This window comes from Sitophilus oryzae, unplaced genomic scaffold (genome assembly GCF_002938485.1).
Source record: "Sitophilus oryzae breed Bouriz unplaced genomic scaffold, Soryzae_2.0 scaffold_1512_pilon_pilon, whole genome shotgun sequence".
Taxonomy (NCBI): domain Eukaryota; kingdom Metazoa; phylum Arthropoda; class Insecta; order Coleoptera; family Curculionidae; genus Sitophilus; species Sitophilus oryzae.
Window position 1 is genome coordinate 1,194,437 of NW_022146184.1, and position 22,645 is coordinate 1,217,081.

Consider the following 22,645-nt stretch of genomic DNA (forward strand, 5'->3'; position numbering starts at 1 on the left):
GGTCTGGGGAGGAGTCCAGTTAGGCCGAAAAACCGATCTCGATTTTCTTGAAAGGTTTCTAACAGGAATCACATATCGTGATTTTATTCTTGAGCCTCTCGTGTTACCATACGCCAATGATTTTGGGAGAAACTTCATTCTCATGCATGACAATGCACGGCCTCATACAGCCAGAGCGGTAAGTGAGTTTATCAATGCTCATCAATTAATCATCTTACCCTGGCCGGCACAATCTCCTGACTTCAACCCCATCGAGCACGTATGGGACGCGGTCCAAAGAAGAATTTTGAGAATGGGTATGCCTCGTGAAACTCGTAGGGCTCTGGTTCGAGCCGTGAATGCAGCGTGGCAGGCTGTACCTCAAGAAGAGATCGACAACCTGATCAGGAGCATGGAGAGACGATGTAGGGCTGTAATGAACAGTAGAGGGGGCCATACCCTTTATTAAGTAAAAATGGTTTTTTCTTTTTTTTTAATTCACAATTTAGAATAAAAAAAATGTGTGTTTTTTTTGAGTTCAATAAAAATCAAGGTAAATTTTAAAATTTCGCATTTTTATTTCCAATACGTCCTGTAAACTATTTGCTTATTTTAATTTTATTATATCAGAAATGCAAATAATAAAATTACTGACGATGGCTGGATAAAATTGTAATATCCCTAGACTTTTCCGGTGTGTGTATATTCTGGAAAAATATTCAGGGGGTGTAAAAAATAGAGTGCCAGCTGTGAGCGATTCTACGAGTTAAAAAAAAACAAATTTTCGTTTCTATGAACGTATGACCTAAAATGCTTCCTGAGTAAGTAAGTACAGTAATAAATACATTTTAGAAATGAATTCAATAAATAAATTTGAACAACTTACCATTTCAGGTGGAAGATTGATGGAAGGAATTTTCTGTTCAACCAGGTCTAATGTCTTGCAGACAATTTTATCCACTTGATTTAGCGGACCTTGAAAAAGAACAACTGCGGGAGCAGCAGAGTCCACCACAGAAAAGAAGGTATTTTCTGCTTGGGCCAGTGTCCAGTTTACCAAACCGTTTGAGTTCTAGGAAAATAAATTATAGTTTAAATTAAAAAAAGAGTAATGTTAATAGAGGATATAAATCGGGATTGATTGACGTTTTGTTTTACTTTCAGTCACTTTCTGTTTCACCGGAAATGACTACAACTTTTGATTTTTAAATGGTAGTCTCGATATTTTATGACATATCAACTGGCAACATTTGACATTTTCTTTTTGTTCACCCACACATGTTCTATGTGAAAAAAAAATAGTTATGATTAAAAATACGATTTAATTATCATTTAACAAGCCAGGGAAAGACAACGAACAAATTTATTTTTCCAAAGCTTCTGGACTAAAAATTAGTGGTTTTAACATAGCCATGGCACTCTAGAATAAAAATAAAAACACTATTTTTTAAGCGAAGATGTCCAAAGTTGACATATGATATGACATACTATACATAATGACATTTTCTATCAAATAAAATGAAAAAATTCTCAGGGTACCATGTGAAAGTAACTTAATACATCAATCAATCCTAATTTCTGTCGTTTAATACTAATTTACTACACTATACACTAACATACCAAATCTCGATTTTTTAACTGAAAAAAATAAAATAAGTTATAGGGGTGAGCCACTTTTGAGGCGCACCCGATATATGAAATGGCATTCGCAGGTTTAGGACCAGGAAAAAAAAACTTTTATTTAAAAAATTTCCGACGTTTCGACGTGTCTTCTTCAAGACTATTTTCAGTTAAAATGTTTTTGGGCAAAAGTAAGTAAGTAGCTTTTCCTGGTAGTACACTACTAGCTCTATTGATAGCTAGTCATCTATATTCCCTTGATCTTTATACCGTAATTGTACATTTTCAATTTTTAATTTTTGTATTATATGGGATTTTTTATATTCTTGTGTAGTGTTTATTAATGTTTTGCCCGTATAGACAAACTATTATGTATAGTGTTGTTGATTGTACCCATACTACCAGGATAAGCTATTAACTTTCTTTTGACAAAAAAAAACTTTTAGCTGAAAATAGCCTTGAAAAAAGACGAGAATACATTATACGATAGAAATTTTTTTATTTACTGAATAAATATATTATCAAAATATTATGCTTTTTAACTAAAAATTAATAAAAAAAATCAAAATATTATTTAGAAAATTTATATATTATAATTTAAATAACACAAACTTATAAAATTTCTTAATATTATAGTAAAATTTTCTTTCAAAATAGTAATGATTCAATTAATATTATAAAGTAAAATGCACTAAATATAATATATAAATACAGACGTCGTTTTTTAATAATTGATACGAATTAGTAAAATTTAAAAAAATAATAAATAAAATTTTAAAAATTTGCAAATTTAAATCTATAAAATTGTAAAAAAATCTTGAATATTTTTATTTGGTTACTTTTATTACACTATTGTCTCCAACATATCAAGAAAAGTTTGTTAAGTATTTTACGAAAGAAATGATATTAAGCTTACCTTAATTCGTTGGTACACATTTTCTGCATAGTTAATACTTGACTCCACGATGGGGAAGTTGGTTATACGGTTTACAGAAACTAATTCTGGCATGCTATTAATTCTTTGACTTCTTTGTACCACTGTAACAGAAATAATAACTGTAAAGTATCTATAAATACATATAAGTATAATGCCTGTAAATCTAATTTTGAGTTTTCTTCTCTTCTAATAGTATACGTTACAAGTAGTATTAAAAAAATGTAAAAAATATAAAATTTTAAAAGTTGACGATTCTATTCGTTATGTTATTATGATGGCGTAGTTATAAAAGTTAACTCCAGTTCTTAATCTAAGAAAAAAATTACACTAATTCTTACAGACGGAATGTTCTTCCATATAACTAAACATATATCCAGGAAAAACATCTATATTTTCGTTTCCCATGGCTAAAAAATTGTAAAGCAAACGTGACAAACTATACAGAAATAAATAAAATAAATCGCCGACACATTTAAATCGACTTTTGTTCAAAGTTTAATTGGGTAATGTTTAAATGCAAAACTGGTGTTGTTATTAATTTCAATTATATGTAACTCGTTATTTAAAAATAAAGTTTGTACTTATAAAAGTCGGTTCGTATAAGTAAAACTTGGTTGGGATAATTGTATGATATTCGTCTAATTTCGAAGTAATTGGTTTAATGAAAACGACAAATCAATAAGAATATATTTAGATCTTATGGTCGTAAAATATAGTTCCTGCATCTATAGAAGAACCTACTACTAATCTATTATATCATATTTTATACAAAATACCATCTGCAGCGCCAGAGACTTGATGTATAAGGAAAACTACTAACATAACTTACTTAATAAAATGTTTATAAATTTATAAATCTTCTATTTTAAATATTATTAATTCACATACAATTTTTGACTTTGGAATGAAACATTTAGAGATAATCGAGGATGTGTCATAGAGATATAAAGTAATATTGCTCAACTTCATTTAATATGATAACATGTAACATACATCATCACATAATTTTAGCTATTAATGTGAATTAAGAGTTATTTCATACAGCTGTTATCTGAAGTTCATATATAAATATGTGACATAAGTTATTGCAAATAATTAGCTAAATATTTATAAAAATAAATACATACATTATAATTCTTGTTTTTATAAATTTTCTCTAAACAAACTGTTTTGGGTCAAGAGCCAGCAAAATTGGCAGTTTTAGACTGACTGCTCAAAATCGCACTTTTTCTACTACCCTTTTATTTGCTATTAATGTCTTATGTACCCTAAAATTATATGAGGTAAATATTCATTCGCAAGAAGCTGAAGAGGATCATAAGTTTGCCTCATTAGTTAAATTAATTTATTAACAGTAGTGGGAAAATATATCAATTTTTTGGTTATTTTGAGATTCCCAATTGAATATGTAATAATACACGGAAAATGGTAGCAGAATCGTAGAATTTTCTCATTAGAGCAAGACAAAGGAATGCATCTCAAACACTGGCTGAACCTCATTTTGAAGCCGACAAAACTGTATCTGATCATAAACTGATTAAAGACTGAAAATTTTCTTAAATTCATATGGAAAAATAATGCAACTGCTTGAAACTAAATACTAATATTTTCAAAGATCACTTATACCAAAACGAGACTGCCGAAGCTGGAATTTTATTTCTCATAACTCCATGTACCGGGTGTGACTCTAACTTATTTATTTTTTCAGAAAAAAAAACGAAATTTGGTATGTTAGTATACGACATAAATTAAGATTAATAATTGACGCATTCAATTTTTTTTGGTTACTTCTTCTTTCACCGGAAATTACTACAACTTTTGATTTTTAAATGGCACCCTCGGTATATTTCTACTTTATGACATATGTCATCTTTTGATATTTTCGATTAAAAATACGATTTTTGCATATTTTGGACCGGCCAAGACAAGACACGAAAAACATTAGACAATCAAATCTATTTTTCCAAGGCTCGATCCTTGTTTTAAAAATTAGTGTTTTTAACAGAGCCATGGCACTCTAGATTGAAATTTAAAATATAATGTTTTTAGAATGAAAATGTCAAAAGTTGACATATGATATGTCATTCTACTCAGAGTGTCATTTTCTATGGAATGAAGTAAAAATATACCGAGGTGGCCATTTAAAAATCAAAAGTTTTAGTCATTTCCGATGAAACAGGGAGTGCTCCCCCCAAAAACAATTGAATAGTCAATCCTAATTTATGTCATATACTAACATACCAAATCTCGTTTTTTATGTAAAAAAATAAAAAAGTTATAGGGTTGAGGCAATTTCGAGACGCACCCGGTATACAAAAAACAACAACCGCAGACTAAGATTGAAAGAAGAGTAGAATTTTGAAGTATTTTTACGTGAAAATTTATTATTAAAGTAGCATAAATATGCTTAGTTGTAGTTAAAGGATAGTATTAAAAGAAAAGAGAATTATAATAACTATTGGGGGGAGGGGGGCAGATAGGGTACTCGCCCGGTCTCAATATTTGCCTTCCGCCGGCCCTGCTTCTATGCCCAGGTATATGTGATCAACATTTCTTGTGATTCCTGTAACGTTATTGCAACTAGAGCGCAATCATCAGCGTATTGAAGTTCTGTGATTAATTTTGTACGTGTTTTTGCCCTGAGTCTTTTTATGTTGAACAGACCGCCATCGTATCTGTATCTAATGCCCAATCCTCTCTCCTGCAGTTTGCTGTCCACTATAATGGAGAGCGTTGCCATGAATATGTTGAGTAGGAGAGGCGCTAAGACACATCCTTTCCTAACTCCTGTATTTTGTAACGTGCCAAAATTTCACTAAACTATTTTATTTCTTTTCTTTAATAATTTAACGCTAATTGATATTATTATTAGTCTGAAATATCGATCAGTTCAATTCAGTAAACCAAGTGTTTAAGGTGTAAAATGGCAAAATAATACTTGTCAACAAAAATAAAGCAAAGAAAAAGTAAGTAAATATCAAATTAAAAATATCGATATCGAAATCACAGGTAAGTTAGTAATGCAATCCGCCAGGTAAAAAAAACAAGGTAAATAGAAAATAGAAAAAGATAAATAGAAAAGGCAAATCAACTATATACCAAAACGTATATCAATCAAAAGGTAAGTAAAAATATCAAAGGTAAATCAAAGGTAAATCAAAGATAAATCAATGAAAATAATCAGTATCAATAATAATCAGGAGTCAAGATAATATTAAAAGAAAAAAAAATGAATAAATATTAACCAGCAAGATGAATATAAAATTATTTGGCCCTAAGTCTCTATAGATATATAATAATAATAGATATTAATAGAATTGCCCTTTTTAATGCAATTGCCCTATTTAAATCAATCGAGCCCCACGTTGGGCGCCATAAAATTTGTCACGCGTTTTGGCCTTAGCTCGGCTCTTTTAAATTAAAAAAAAGAAAAAAAAATTTAGAAAAGAAGTAAAAAAAATACGAAGAAGAAAAAAATATTATTAAGTTAGCGATTAAGAAAAATAAATATTTATGGAATTTGCAGGGGTCTAGTCGCGAACAAATTTATGCCCTAGCTCAGAAAATTCGGAGAGTAGGGGCGGGTTAAGAGCGCCACTGACTTTAGACGGAAAAAAAAGTCAGAAATCCCCCAAGGTGTATTTAGGGCCTTACAAGTTCCACAAATACATAAATAAAAAAAAAGTAAATAAATAAACAAAAAAAGTCAAGATCTTAGAGAATTATGTAGACATAGGGCCAAAGGAAATAAAAAAAAATAATGCAAACTGATTAGTTTCAGTACCCTCTATTGAAATATAAAAGGAAAATATAGGAAACAGTAAATAGAAAATACCAAATAGCAAATAGTAAATTAAATAAATCAATAAAAAAAATTGTGCACCAAGAAAAATATATCTCACAATACGCAAGTAACAAAATTACGTAAATACCTAGGTACCTTTCGTGATCACGTAAGATTTACAAAATAAAATATATATGTATATATCAGCGCAACTAAATTCAGCTAAGATATCAAATTAATCAACAAATTAATAAATCAAATAAATAATACTAAACCAATTCACTAATAATAATAATTAATAATATAATTATTAAATAAATAAATCAAAATAATCAACTAATAATTATGAATTCATCAGTTCAAGAAATTTAGATATCGATAAAAAAAATGAATAGATTTAAATTTTAAATAGAGACAAAAAGAAACTGTGTCAGCTGTATTAAATTTCCAAAAAAAAAATTAAAGAAAAAAAATAGACTAATTATGTAGACATCTAGGGCCAAAGGAAATATAAAAAATAATGCAAACTGATTAGTTTCAGTACCCCTCTATTGAAATATAAAAAAGGAAAATATAGGAAACAGTAAATAGAAAATACCAAATAGCAAATAGTAAATTAAATAAATCAATAAAAAATATTATTTTATCAACAGAATTAAGTATGTGAAAATTTATTCTAATTAAATTATAATGTTAAAAATAATTATCTACGTTCAGTATTCGTACGCACCAATGAAATTCAAATCGTAAGATAGGGAAAAAATTAAAAATTGAATTGTACGATACCAAATAGTTGAAAATCTTCTAAATCAAATCAATCTTGGGCAGACACCGTCGGCTGTCAACTGTCAACCGTCGACTGTCAACTCCTCCAGAAAAAGTAAAATGGATACAGCGGAAAAAACTGCTCCAACAAAAAACTGGCTCAGAGAGAGAAGTCTTCAACACAGAAGAAAACTTCTTCGGCCCAGACAAAAAACTTCTTCGGTCCAGACAAAAACTCTTCGGCTCCGACGAAAAACCCTGCTAACTCAGGGTTTTCTACGAATCCTCAGGTGATTAATATTATTTCTTCCCTGGATGGAATGGGGTGCTCAATAAAAAAACCAAGGCTGCTTGGTTGACCCACGTCAGCTTTTGAGGTGAAAATCCGTCACCGGTAAACTGTAGCACCGTCCAAAAACAAAAGGTAAGATAGGATGCTGCAGTAATTTTTGAGGCACACTCGAAAATCCCCACAAGGGTAAAAATCAAAAAACTTGACAAAAAATGACCGAGAGGCCTCTGTACCTCACACTAGCTGAACATAAAGTGACCAAACCAAGGTAGTTCCAAGAAAAACGAAAACCTTTTTGCAACAAAGAAATAGCCAGATAAAAACACGAGCCCTTGATAAAATATGGATTGCCAACCATGAGCTGAATAAAGACATGAAGAAACCAAGTAAACCAAGAATAAATAAATCGTACTTACATGTTAACAACTGAATTGAACTGATCGATATTTCAGACTAATAATAATATCAATTAGCGTTAAATTATTAAAGAAAAGAAATAAAATAGTTTAGTGAAATTTTGGCACGTTACAATTTGTCAGGAAGGGATCGCTCAGTGATCCATTATGGTGACACTCTCGTCTTGTTGTTGTTATGGAGGCTTTTACACACTGTAAGAAATTTGTTGGGTACTCCGAACTTTTTCATAATTGCATCTCTGTTCACAGAGTCGAAGTATTTTAGGTCGATGAATGCAACATGAAGTTTAGACTGCTGCTCTTTTCCTTTTTCCTGTAGTTGGCGGATGGAAAATATGGAATCGACGGTGCCATGATTGGTTGGGTTTGGTAGTGCTAGTCACATTACCTTCCTTGTATATCGAACGGCTCTAGCATGGCAAGCTGTACTTTGCTACTTCCAAGGCGTTAAACGCTATATACGGGAGCTATTATATTATTATAATTTTTTGCTTAAATTTAACACATATTAGATTGTTTTGGTTTAAATCATTTTTGTTGCGATTCTGTTTTTCTTTCTTAATTTTAATACAAATTAGATTATTTTTGGTTTCAACCTTTTTTGTAGCAATTCTGTGTTTCTTTTCTTAATTTTAAAACTAATTTGATTGCTTCGGTTTCAACATATTCATGCGTGATTATCTACATTTTTATTAATATTTGTATGAAGAATCTTTAGAACGTAAAATAGGAAGATGTATTTATGTAACTAATTTCAGTCCTTCTAATGTTAACACTATTTTGTTTCAAGATACAAATGACGTATTTTCGCAAGAAGTTTTTTGTTTATGTTTAGAAAAGTTTTGATCTAACTGATTTCAGTTATTCTAAAGTCGGAAAAAAGAAAATTATGCATTTCTGCAGAAATTTTTTTATGATTTTGTTTTTTTTGGAGGGGAGCTTCATTTTTGTTTATTTTTATAAGTGATTGATTTAACTTGCGTCACTAGTCATTGAAGTTCTGTGATTAATTTTGTACGTGTTTTTGCCCTGAGTCTTTTTATGTTGAACAGACCGCCGTCGTATCTGTATCTAATGCCCAATCCTCTCTCCTGCAGTTTGCTGTCCACTGTAATGGAGAGCATTGCCATGAATATGTTAAATACGAAAGGCGCTAAGACACATCCTTTCCTAACTCCTGTATTTGTTAGGAAGGGATCGCTCAGTGATCCATTATGGTGACACTCTCGTCTTGTTGTTGTTATGGAGGCTTTTACACACTGTAAGAAATTTGTTGGGTACTCCGAACTTTTTCATAATTGCATCTCTGTTCACAGAGTCGAAGGCTTTAGTTGGCGGATGGAAAATATGGAATAGACGGTGCCATGATTGGTTGGGGTTAGGGAAAACCCGTTTGGCGGTTAGCGAAAACCCCTTTGGCGGTTGAAGCGTAGTGCTAGTCACATTACCTTCCTTGTATATCGAACGGCTCTAGCATCGCAAGCTGTTTTTTGCTACTTCCAAGGCGTTAAACGCTATATACGGGAGCTATTATATTATTATAATTTTTTTGCTTAAATTTAACACAAATTAGATTGATTTGGTTTAAATTATTTTTGTTGCGATTCTGTTTTTCTTTCTTAATTTTAATACAAATTAGATTATTTTTGGTTTCAACCTTTTTTGTAGCAATTCTGTGTTTCATTTCTTAATTTTAAAACTAATTTGATAATAATTAACATATTCATGCGTGATTATCTACATTTTTATTAATATTTGTATGAAGAATCTTTAGAACGTAAAATAGAAAGATGTATTTATGTAACTAATTTCAGTCCTTAAGATGAAATTGACGTATTTTCGCAAGAAGTTTTTATAAGTGATTGATTTAACTTGCGTCACTAGTCTATATGATGCTCATATTGACACAAATTCAACCCTACCAAGTTAATTTATATGAAAAATAAAGATCGAATTAAAAACAAATAAATTTTATTTACAGCCGGGTGTTTCCAATAGTTCCGATGATGATGGTATATCCGATCGGTTCAATGGGATCAGAAGTAGCCGATATACATTCATAGTTATCTTGATTTAATTAACATTTTTTTGTCAGATTTTTTTAGTATATCTCCTTAAAACCGAAGTAGTATGTAATAAGCTAATATTGGATAGCATCTAGAATATATATTTAATTAGAAATTGATATTCAAATATATCTCCTTTTAAAACAGAAATACTTTAAGTATTCTGTTACTTAATAGGCGTAAGTAAAAAAAATCAATCCGTCCAAAAAGAAAATATAAAGTTAATATAAAAACTATAATTAAAACTTACATTAAACTGATTGTAAAAAAGTAGCTTAAAGTATCACACTGAAAAATTATATCACTCGTACCAGATTATTACAGACTCACTACTAACAGATTAATTCTTAAATTTTAACAACCAAAAAATGACCTTTGATAATCAAGGTTCAAATTCAAAAAAATATATTTGACTGTCAGCAGTTTTTCACATATTCTCCACGAATATCTTTGAATAACCGTTTTAGAACTGACTCGATATTATTTATAATCAATCAAAATATTTTTTAAATAAAAACAGAAAAAAAAGCAAATCATACATTGATTATCATCATCGGTTTGAGTAGAGGTCGAAACATATCGAATAATGATCTTAGTTGGTGGGGGCGCCGCTGAACCTTGTTGCACAACGACAGTTCTGGTGACAGGTACTCGCTTCCAAGTGCGCTTGCGTCGACTGCTGTGAACCATTTCGAATGTACCACTGTAAAAATATAATTTTTACTGTATTTCATATCTTTTTAACCATTAAGTTCAATTTATTAATTTCATTTATTCAAACACGCCACTGACTCTTTTTTTTAATCTTTCTTGACTTATATTTAGAACAAGAATGATATGAGTATGCATGGTGATATCATTCATTTAACATATTGTAAATCAATTTCTTATAGTTTTAGTTGTTAATGGATCTATTATTATCATTGATAGTCAGTTACATTAAAATAGAATCAGCGGTTGTATCACAACTCAAAGATTTACTGAATTACAAGAAACAATATTGATGTTATAAATTTAGAAGCGAAATATAAAGAAACAAATGGTACGTTACCTGAAATTTGTTTATTAATTATTTAAATTATAAAACCACTAACAATTTAAACAATTAGTAGAAAAAATCAACCAGCAGTTGCACTTTATATCACACAAATTTTTCTGAATGACACCGGCACGAATGTTTCGACCTCTTTGATGTAGAATCGAGTACAGTGTTTATCGTGTTATACTAATTTTATATCAATGGCTTTTAAAAACATATAGAGTAACAGTTTAATTTAAGAAATTGCATCACGCGGTATCATGAACATGAGGAATATATTATAGTGTGGCAGGAATGAACTGAAATAATTTAGTGAACTAGAAATTACTAGAAAATAGAATTAAGAACGTGTTGGGTTAAAACTATACAGGGTGGTTCGAACAACATGTGCTATGTCTCCTGGGGATATTCCTCACGTATTCTATATATATTCAACTTTTTATGGGATCAGAAAGATAGTAATCACCATAACCGGTACATTTTAAATAAGTTATGAGATGAAGTGGCAACAAATTTTCGTAAAGGATATAAAACTTGCCATACTTTCTCGAGTTTTTGAAAACTTATACAGAGCGGACCACCCGTAGTAGTAACATAGGCAGAACCGGACGAATTAGCGTATACCCGTCCGCCTGATAAAAAGCAGGCGAAAAAATGCGATAAAATAAAAATAGGTAGATATGTTATAAGAATGTTTCAGAATTTGTATCTATTCGTGTTTTAATAGCCAAAACGAATACATAGATTCTCGCGACAGTTCTCGTGTAAAATTTGTTTTTTAAGTAAAATAACGGATGCTTACGAAGTTCGTGAGAAAATTCAAATTGTAAAATGGTATTTCCAAAATAGGTCTTATCGGGATATACAAACAATTTTTCCACAAACTTTTGTAAACATGTGCTATGTCTCCTGGGGATATTCCTCACGTATTCTATATATATTCAACTTTTTATGGGATCAGAAAGATAGTAATCACCATAACCGGTACATTTTAAATAAGTTATGAGATGAAGTGGCAACAAATTTTCGTAAAGGATATAAAACTTATAGCCATACTTTCTCGAGTTTTTCAAAACTTATACAGAGCGGACCACCCGTAGTAGTAACATAGGCAGAACCGGACGAATTAGCGTATACGTCAGTTCTCGTGTAAAATTTATTTTTAAGTAAAATAATGGATGCTTACGAAGTTCGTGAGAAAATTCAAATTGTAAAATGGTATTTCCAAAATAGGTCTTATCGGGATATACAAACAATTTTTCCACAAACTTTTGTAAACATGTGCTATGTCTCCTGGGGATATTCCTCACGTATTCTATATATATTCAACTTTTATGGGATCAGAAAGATAGTAATCACCATAACCGGTACATTTTAAATAAGTTATGAGATGAAGTGGCAACAAATTTTCGTAAAGGATATAAAACTTATAGCCATACTTTCTCGAGTTTTTCAAAACTTATACAGAGCGGACCACCCGTAGTAGTAACATAGGCAGAACCGGACGAATTAGCGTATACGTCAGTTCTCGTGTAAAATTTATTTTTTAAGTAAAATAATGGATGCTTACGAAGTTCGTGAGAAAATTCAAATTGTAAAATGGTATTTCCAAAATAGGTCTTATCGGGATATACAAACAATTTTTCCACAAACTTTTGTAAACATGTGCTATGTCTCCTGGGGATATTCCTCACGTATTCTATATATATTCAACTTTTTATGGGATCAGAAAGATAGTAATCACCATAACCGGTACATTTTAAATAAGTTATGAGATGAAGTGGCAACAAATTTTCGTAAAGGATATAAAACTTATAGCCATACTTTCTCGAGTTTTTCAAAACTTATACAGAGCGGACCACCCGTAGTAGTAACATAGGCAGAACCGGACGAATTAGCGTATACGTCAGTTCTCGTGTAAAATTTATTTTTTAAGTAAAATAATGGATGCTTACGAAGTTCGTGAGAAAATTCAAATTGTAAAATGGTATTTCCAAAATAGGTCTTATCGGGATATACAAACAATTTTTCCACAAACTTTTGTAAACATGTGCTATGTCTCCTGGGGATATTCCTCACGTATTCTATATATATTCAACTTTTTATGGGATCAGAAAGATAGTAATCACCATAACCGGTACATTTTAAATAAGTTATGAGATGAAGTGGCAACAAATTTTCGTAAAGGATATAAAACTTATAGCCATACTTTCTCGAGTTTTTCAAAACTTATACAGAGCGGACCACCCGTAGTAGTAACATAGGCAGAACCGGACGAATTAGCGTATACGTCAGTTCTCGTGTAAAATTTATTTTTTAAGTAAAATAATGGATGCTTACGAAGTTCGTGAGAAAATTCAAATTGTAAAATGGTATTTCCAAAATAGGTCTTATCGGGATATACAAACAATTTTTCCACAAACTTTTGTAAACATGTGCTATGTCTCCTGGGGATATTCCTCACGTATTCTATATATATTCAACTTTTTATGGGATCAGAAAGATAGTAATCACCATAACCGGTACATTTTAAATAAGTTATGAGATGAAGTGGCAACAAATTTTCGTAAAGGATATAAAACTTATAGCCATACTTTCTCGAGTTTTTCAAAACTTATACAGAGCGGACCACCCGTAGTAGTAACATAGGCAGAACCGGACGAATTAGCGTATACGTCAGTTCTCGTGTAAAATTTATTTTTTAAGTAAAATAATGGATGCTTACGAAGTTCGTGAGAAAATTCAAATTGTAAAATGGTATTTCCAAAATAGGTCTTATCGGGATATACAAACAATTTACAAACTTTTGTAAACATGTGCTATGTCTCCTGGGGATATTCCTCACGTATTCTATATATATTCAACTTTTTATGGGATCAGAAAGATAGTAATCACCATAACCGGTACATTTTAAATAAGTTATGAGATGAAGTGGCAACAAATTTTCGTAAAGGATATAAAACTTATAGCCATACTTTCTCGAGTTTTTCAAAACTTATACAGAGCGGACCACCCGTAGTAGTAACATAGGCAGAACCGGACGAATTAGCGTATACGTCAGTTCTCGTGTAAAATTTATTTTTAAGTAAAATAATGGATGCTTACGAAGTTCGTGAGAAAATTCAAATTGTAAAATGGTATTTCCAAAATAGGTCTTATCGGGATATACAAACAATTTTTCCACAAACTTTTGTAAACATGTGCTATGTCTCCTGGGGATATTCCTCACGTATTCTATATATATTCAACTTTTATGGGATCAGAAAGATAGTAATCACCATAACCGGTACATTTTAAATAAGTTATGAGATGAAGTGGCAACAAATTTTCGTAAAGGATATAAAACTTATAGCCATACTTTCTCGAGTTTTTCAAAACTTATACAGAGCGGACCACCCGTAGTAGTAACATAGGCAGAACCGGACGAATTAGCGTATACGTCAGTTCTCGTGTAAAATTTATTTTTTAAGTAAAATAATGGATGCTTACGAAGTTCGTGAGAAAATTCAAATTGTAAAATGGTATTTCCAAAATAGGTCTTATCGGGATATACAAACAATTTTTCCACAAACTTTTGTAAACAGACCAATTCCATCTTTGCCTACTATATCAAGAGTTATTAATAATTTTGAAACACATGGGTGCGTGTCCCCACAAAAACGCAAACAGCCTGATGTGTTGATTAATGAAGAACAGGAGTTAAAGCAAGTGTTCATTTGTGCTACCGCGGATCAAAATCCCACGTTTTCAAGTAATCAAGTTACTGAGGTAACAGATTCTTCATCTAGCACGGTTAAAAGAGTCCTTAAAAAGAATGGATACCGATCGTCTAAAGCGCGTCAAGAAATTTTCCATGAAGACCAATTTCGGCGTATGGCGTTTTGTGAATCTGTAATGGAAAAGGCCAATTTAGATGAAAACTTTATTCGGCGTATAGTTTTCACCGACGAATCAAGTTTTCATTTATTGAGTCGTCATAACCCTACACAAGTACGATATTGGTCTCGGGAAAATTTGCACAAATATTTTGAGGTACGCACGCAATATCCTCAAAAGCTAAATGTTTGGGGTGGTTTTGTAGGAGCATATGATTGGTCCATTTTTTATGGAGGGTAATTTAACTGTTGCAAAGTATTTGGACTTGTTACAACAGCAGATTGTGCCTAGAATTCGTGAGTTATTGGGAGAAAGATTCCACAATGTCTGGTTTCAACAAGATGGTTGCCCTGCCCACAATGCTCGTATTGTTCAAGAATATTTGAACAATACTTTTCCCAACCGTTCAATTAGTGGATATGGAACTATTTTGTGGCCCGCTAGATCACCAGATCTTTCTCCCAATGATTTCTTTTTGTGGGGTTATGTAAAATCCTAAGTGTATGGTCATAATAGGGCTAATAATATGGATGAGCTTCAAGTAAAAATTCTAGAGGCTTTCCAAACTATTAGCCCTAATATGTTAGCCAATGTCAGACGAGGATTTTACGACCGTGAATTCTTATCAACAGAAAATTTGATTTTTATATGGAACACCCTGTATATTTTTAAGTAATTGAAAATAATTTAAAATTACCTTTCCAAAAATATAGCATACTTGATATTTTACTCGATTCCTCTTCGAGATATAGAGTTTTTAAAAATTCACCCACTTTGAATAAGTAGGCTTTGAACGGCGCCGACTGTAATGCAAAAATATACTAATTCTGAGTGCAAATAAAACGGAAATAATATTTCCAATGAGAGATGCAGAATTTTATAGCAATTTAAATTTTTTATATCTAGTAGTAATAAAAATTAAGAGCAAACCAAGACATGAGATTTTGCTCATGTCCGTTTTCTGTTATGGACAGACGGGACCGGTCTTGAACATTTCTCCCGGAATTCATTAACTCAGTGGGGGTGAAAGATACCCGCGCATAACCGCTAAATACTTCTAATTCTTGTCTAGATTACACGGGCAATTTTAAAATAAGAACCTTTATCCTTCCGCAATAATAAAAATTCGCTAAGGATAACAGGCACAAGTCCGGCGGCCTCAGGGGCTTCGACGGCCAACTGTTGGGATCTTGGTTAGCAATTCAATTATTATTCTTGAAATTGGCTCCAAAAATTTCCTGATAACTTCAGCGTTCTGAGGAGGTAGGAGGTACCTCGTCTTGCTGGAAAAATATGTTTTTGAGTTCCATTAGAGGCAGATCATCAATAAGGGGTCCAAAGCCTACTAGTTAAAGTACTAGTAAATGACGAACTTATAAAAATTCTGTATTTTGAAGAGGACTATAACAAAATATCAAGTGTGCTATATTTTTGGAAAATTTAATTTTAAGTTCGTTTTATTTAATTAAAAATATACAGGGTGTCCCATATAAAAAAATCAACTCTTACACTATTAATTTTAAAAAAATTATACTTAAACCATTAAATTCTACGTAAAATGGTGCTTTGGAGGTGTTTCCATAAAAATACAAAATTTTCCATAGTAAAAAAGTTACAGCGATTTGTTAAAAATGAACATTTTTGAAAAACACCCCGTAACTCCTAAACGGTAACAGTTATCGACGTGCGGTTTTCACCACCATGTTTTTGACAAAAATTGAGCTCCAGACACCGATATTAGTTTTTGTCTATCTTCTATAGAAAGGGGTGTTTCCCTGTACAGCCTCTCAAATAGTGCCGTTCGTATTTGGCGATAAACTGGAGGTCCCGTGTACTTGTGAAACACTAATGACACACATCACAAGTACATGCCGACGCTCTGTATAGAGTATAGCACTGCAAGAACAAGAAGTGTTGTTATTGTGGCTAATTTTTCTGTTATTACACTAATGGTTCCAACCCCCATCTATAATATTACAAAACAGTTTAAACTTCTTGTTTCTGAATTACAGAGATCTATTAAATAATTTTTTTTATTTTTCTGTTATAGAAACTTACGATTAAGCAGTCCGTATATGTGCATAGACCTCAATAAATTATTGTACAGTGTTTTTATAGTAATTGATATAATTTCCTATATTACATATTGAAATGATTAAAATATGAGGCCAGCAATTAATAATCATTCGCTAATTATAGCTATTTCTTAAAACAATTTTATCTTTGTATTTTAAAAAAATTAGATGTTTGTGTTGTCTGCTTTAAAATAAAAATGATCTGAAACCAGCAACAACAGTTGACAGGGATCGCCATTTAATGGTTATTTTGGCCAATGTCCAAGAAAATTGTAAATAATAAAGGCTGATTTAACATTTAAATACATTTTTAAAATGAGGAAATGAGTAAACATGTCCAATATCGCGATATAGGAGAAATGACTTAAATTTTTAGTACAAGAAAAATTTCTAATAATGTTTTTTTAACCAATACTTCACATTATTATTCTGTTTTTTATTATTTTGAACTTATAGATTTTACACTCATGCCATGGAACCGAGTTGCCAGATGGTCACCTATCCATTTATTCGCATCGTTTAACGTCGCTTAACTTTGGTGATTTACTGGGAACCGCTATTTCGACATAGCTGGGCCGTTGCCTCTATGCACAAAGTGTGTTTGAAAGGGCGAATATGAATGAGTCATCCTTAATTTGCCTTTTTCCAATGCCGGTGATAAATGACATTCGGAATTCAAACTTACTGGGTGACCCATCGAAAACGTTTCGCAAGGCATAACGGCCAGGGTATTTTTTTCTTCAAAAAATCCTAAAACACGTCAATTTTGTTTGTGAGGGGGACAACTTTTGCCCCAAAAATGATTGCAAAATCTTCAATCCTCTAAACGGGGGTGTCATTCCCCAACTTTTTTCAAACGGGAAGAGGGATCAAGTGTCAGGGGTCAAGTCCGCAATGAAAAGAGCTTTCTATTCTCTATATTTCCCCGCCTCGTTTTTGAAAATCGGCCGAGTCATTGAGAAAATATGAAGGATTGAAATTTGAAAAGTTTATTTAAACATTTTATCAGAGTAAATGATAAGGATAAATTCCTTCGACCAATGTGATGTTTTTTCTTATTATTTCTAGATGTTTACGCATTTTTTCACTTGCCACAAGGTAGAACGACCTGATCGTTCTACCTTGTGGTAGTTGCTAGATAGCTGTTTTGTGACTTGTGCGTTGAATTTCTTCTCAATATCGTTAAACTGGTTTACAATAGAATTTCCAAAAATACCAACCCACACGTTCAATTTCTGAGGGTTTTGTGTGTACACCTCGTAAAAATACTGGGGTTGTCCTCAGCCCAGTACCGACAGTTGTGCCGATTAACGACACCATTCAAAAAGAAAGTACACTCATCAAAGAAAAAACACACGTTAAAAAAGCGACGATCAAAATGGTCTTCGTTGAGTTGTGGTACCAACTGAATTTTGTACGGGTGGAACTTGTGTTTTTTTAATATCCTTTGGACACTTGTACGATTCAGGCCGGTCTCATTGGCTAATTTTCTTGTACTCAGCGTACTATCCATGGCAACTTCGCCCAATACGAATACCTCCATAGCTTCATTTACTACAGGATTTTCCCTCTGCCTCTTTTTATTCATAACGGAACCAGTTTCGCGAAATTTTGCTACTAACTCGCGAATAATTTTGCCATATAGTTGTTTGTCAGGATGACGTTCATTGAATATCTGCGCAACCCGATTGCCACATTCATTATTTTTAAAATAAAGTTCGATTATTTCCACTTTTTCTGCAAGTGAGTACACCATTATTGTTAAAAAGTTTAACGATATTGAGAAGAACTTCAACGCATAAGTCACAGAACAGCTCTCTAGCAACTGCCGCACCTGATCGTTCAACCTTGTGGCAAGTGAAAAAATGCGTAAACATCTAGAAATAATAAGAAAAAAAAAGCAAATTGGTCGAAGAATTTATCCTTATCATTTACTCTGGTAAATGTTTAAATAAACTTTTCAAATTTCAATCCATATTTTCTCACTGATCGATTTTCAAAAACGAAGCGGGAAAGTATAGAGAATTGAAAGCCCTTTTCATTGCGGTACCACGTGATCCCCCTACCCATTTGAAAAAAAAAATGGAAGATGACACCCCCGCTTAGAAGGTTGCAGATTTGCAATCATTTTGGGGGCAAAAGTTGTCCCCCTCACAAACAAAATTGACGTGTTTTTGGATTTTCTGAAAAAAAAAATTACCCTGGCCGTTATGCCTTGCGGAACGTTTTCGATGGGCCACCCTGTATACGGCCCACCTCATTGTAAATTGAATTTGAATTGAGGGGAAACGTTCATTATCGATCCCTTATATGTATATCTATTGTGTTCTTTTTTCTTGAGTTTTTTAACTCATCATACAGTCTCAGGACTTTGGCAAAAACTAGTATCTGAGACGGGTTTTCAGAGGTTATCTCCGATATCAGTGGCTCCAAAATTTATGGCACGAATAGTTCTTCGTATAGGAAAATATTTTGTTCTTTTCGATCGTAAGTACTGAGAAAAATTTTCCAGTATATTAAACCGAAGCGACTTCCGAAAGGTTAACTACATTAGTACTATACCGGATAAATTCAATGTTATGGGTAGTTTGTCTTAAAATTTAAAATTTATTCTTAATTTTAAGAAAATGTTAAGATTTTAGATAGCGCTTTTATATCTTTATCTGCTCAAAGCATATAGATAGTGTCTGCGAAAGATTAAATGATTAAGCATTTACTAATCAAGAAAATACAAGAAAATATTCTTTCAAATATGAAAAAAAGAAAAAGTTATAATTTTCACCGAATTTCGATGATTACATAATGCAAACAAATTCAAATCGTTTGACCTTTTGATAATCGTGTCTGCTTATGGAATTTTAACGAACATCCGTGAAAAACAAATACTAAAGTTCGAACGTGATAAATTAATCCCAAATCATTTGCTGGATCACTGAACTATGATACAAGCGATATGGATGTTGTGATTTCTATTGTAATCCCATACTAGACATAATATGTTTTAGATTTTTAGTTGTTTTGACCCAAACGAGATCATTATTCATAATAACAGTGTTGACAATAATGACCGATATTGATTTATTGGAACATAATGATGGATAAATTCTTGCAGACGAAAGATATTTTAAAATTTTCTTGTATTACACGGTATAGCATTAATAATAATTGTAAGTAAAATATAGTAGACTCTAGATTGTTAATAGTTTTTGATGTTTTAAGTGCGTTTTAAACATTTTTCCGCTAATAATATGTTACATAGTTTACCTCTGTTATTACATTTTACCTCAAATCTGGGTGCACGGCAGTGCCCTAGCCAAGTCGAGCACAGCCGTACCATCCTTTTCTCGAAGGTATTAGTGGTACTTTTGACCACCCTGTAACTTCGTTGAGGATAAAGCAAAATTATTAATTTTGAAGACATACTATAGCTGGCTAGGTTACCAAGATATCTAGTAATTATATCTCATTGTTTATGAATTATCGTTTGTCACATTTTATTAATTTCGACATTGACTCACTGACAGATCATCAAAATTCTAAGCTACTTCTAGATGTGTCACAAACTTCAAATATCGAATTATAGGTAGCTTTAAGCTTATAACCAAAAAAAAAATGAAAAATCTCAAAATATCCTTATGGATTAAAAGTTAGCTGTCTATCCGCTACCGGTAACTGACTTTGCAGTCGAGAAAAAGGTAGAAAATTTGAATTAATCCATTTGATATTATCTGACTTTATACGATAATTCAAAGGTTATGAATTATTGCTAGTCAAACTACTTTAATATTAATTTGAATGATATATTCATGTAGAAAAAAAAAAATAGGAGGGTACAAAAAGCAATGAGATCCCATCAATAACATAGAATGTAAAAAAATTACAAGTCACGCAAAACAATTCTTCCACTATAAAAAATTGTGAGATCTGATGTAAAACCATGTCAGTTTATTTTATTTAGTCTCTCTTTAAGCACCTATTCAACAATCTTGTTATAAATTGTTAGTGTCAATATTAGGCATCTTTATTTCTATAATAATTATAATGACTTGGCAATTGCATGCACGGCACCATAATTATAAAAAAGAATAATCTACTATTTCGATTACTAAGTAAATCTAAACAGTGCACTTAAGAATAAAGGTTTTTAATTAATATAGAACATCATATAGTGCAATTGCCAAGTCATTATAATTATTATAGAAATAAAGATGACTAATATTGATACTAATAATTTATAACAAAATTGTTGAATAGGTGCTTAAAGAGAGACTCAATATATCCTAACGATTTAAAAAAACTGGTGGTCCATTTTGATAATCGTCTTTCTTCTTGGTGCCCCAATTGCAAGTGTGAAAAACATCCGGTATATTTTGACATTTTGTCGCTTAACTATGGAAATGTCTCTCGAAAACGTTTTTTGTTTCCTCTGTTCTTTCTCTTTCTTTCATTAGTAAAAATATTGTCATCCTTCTTTATCTTAAACGTTTCAAAAAAGTGTATTGGAAGCTTCATAGATAAACACGACAGTCATTTTAATGAAAACAAAATTATCTTAAAATGAATCTTTGCTATTCGAGACACGCTATATAAATACGTTATTACTTGTTTATCTAAGATATTTTAGCATTTTTTTAAATATTTTTGATATTTTTATTATCTCAGTTTCCTAGTTACAAGGTTGATTAGTTTAAAAACAAAGTAATCAATAATCAATAAGTACTTACTAGTTAGCAGACGATTTCTGGTTTAAAATCTTTGCTACTACAGGTATATACATAATTGTTAAATTTATTATACCATATTCTGGAAAATAAAAACACTAGTTCACCACAATACACCAAAACACTTAGACGCGCGTTTCGCCAACATAAAATGTTTTAATGTATTATTGTGGTATTTTTCTTTTGCTGTTGTAGCCTCAAATGTTCCAACCCTCAACTGTAATATGCCATATTCTCACTACGTTTTTATTTATACAGGGTGAGTCTTAAATAAGTGCAAATATTTTTAGGGGTAGTATATTTCGACCCTAGAAAATTCGGAATTTTTTGAAAAAATTTTGGAAATTTTTTAGTTTTTAGTTAAAAAACATAATTTATTGATAATATGGCAACATAGGTAATAGATTAACTTTACAAGAAAGAAAATCCAGAAAAGATCCAGTGGTTCTCAAAATTTTAGCAAAAAATCATTTTTTTTGAAAATTTTCAAAGTAAAATAACTCGATTATTTTGGATTTACTTGAAAAACGGTAAAAAGAAAATATGTTTCTTTTATCGAGATCTACCAGCCCTAAAAATATTTGTACTTATTGAAGACTCACCCTGCATATATTTAATTTGAACAAAAATTACTGTTAGGTTTAAAAATAATAGTTTCTTCAGTTCTTATATATGTTTCACTGTAACATATTTATACTTCTCTGATAAATTTTGTATAGTAAAGGAAACAAACATTAATATAATCTGTACTCTTTCTTACGTATCTATTTTTATATAAACGTAAATCATACGATATACATAATAAAATCCTTTAAATAATGCAAAATTCCGATACCAGTAATTAATCTTCTGATAAGTAAGTATGTTATGTTAAAATAAATATGTAGTGTTTATTAATAACAACATACTATACAATCGAAAGAAAGACGGCGTCAGAGTTGGCTTCGATGTAACGATGACTGCAATTTTTTATACAAAATTATAATTATTATGGTGAATGTCATCCATCGTCCAAAGACAATTTGACGCTTTTTTTCCGATTATTCCGCGTTCTTAAATATCAAAATATAGGGAA

The 22,645-nt window shown here is 31.5% G+C and overlaps 1 protein-coding gene across 7 annotated transcripts in view; it reads right to left on the reverse strand.

The window, feature by feature from the left end:
* LOC115878455 (lipid storage droplets surface-binding protein 1-like) overlaps positions 1–22,645 on the reverse strand; it is a 45,600-nt gene that overhangs the window by 13,438 nt on the left and 9,517 nt on the right. Inside the window, exons 1-4 of one of the 7 annotated variants that reach the window (XM_030894964.1) lie at positions 10,911–11,087; positions 10,399–10,562; positions 2,516–2,637; positions 866–1,051 (exon numbers count right to left, since the gene is read on the reverse strand). In XM_030894964.1, coding sequence (XP_030750824.1) covers positions 866–1,051; positions 2,516–2,637; positions 10,399–10,549 — 459 coding nt within the window. In that variant the 5' untranslated portion in view covers positions 10,550–10,562; positions 10,911–11,087. Of the gene's footprint in view, positions 1–865; positions 1,052–2,515; positions 2,638–2,874; positions 2,984–10,109; positions 10,214–10,398; positions 10,563–10,910; positions 11,088–21,573; positions 21,593–22,645 lie in introns of those variants that run through there. The other 6 variants (XM_030894966.1, XM_030894965.1, XM_030894969.1 and 3 more) reach the window with 6 other exon arrangements.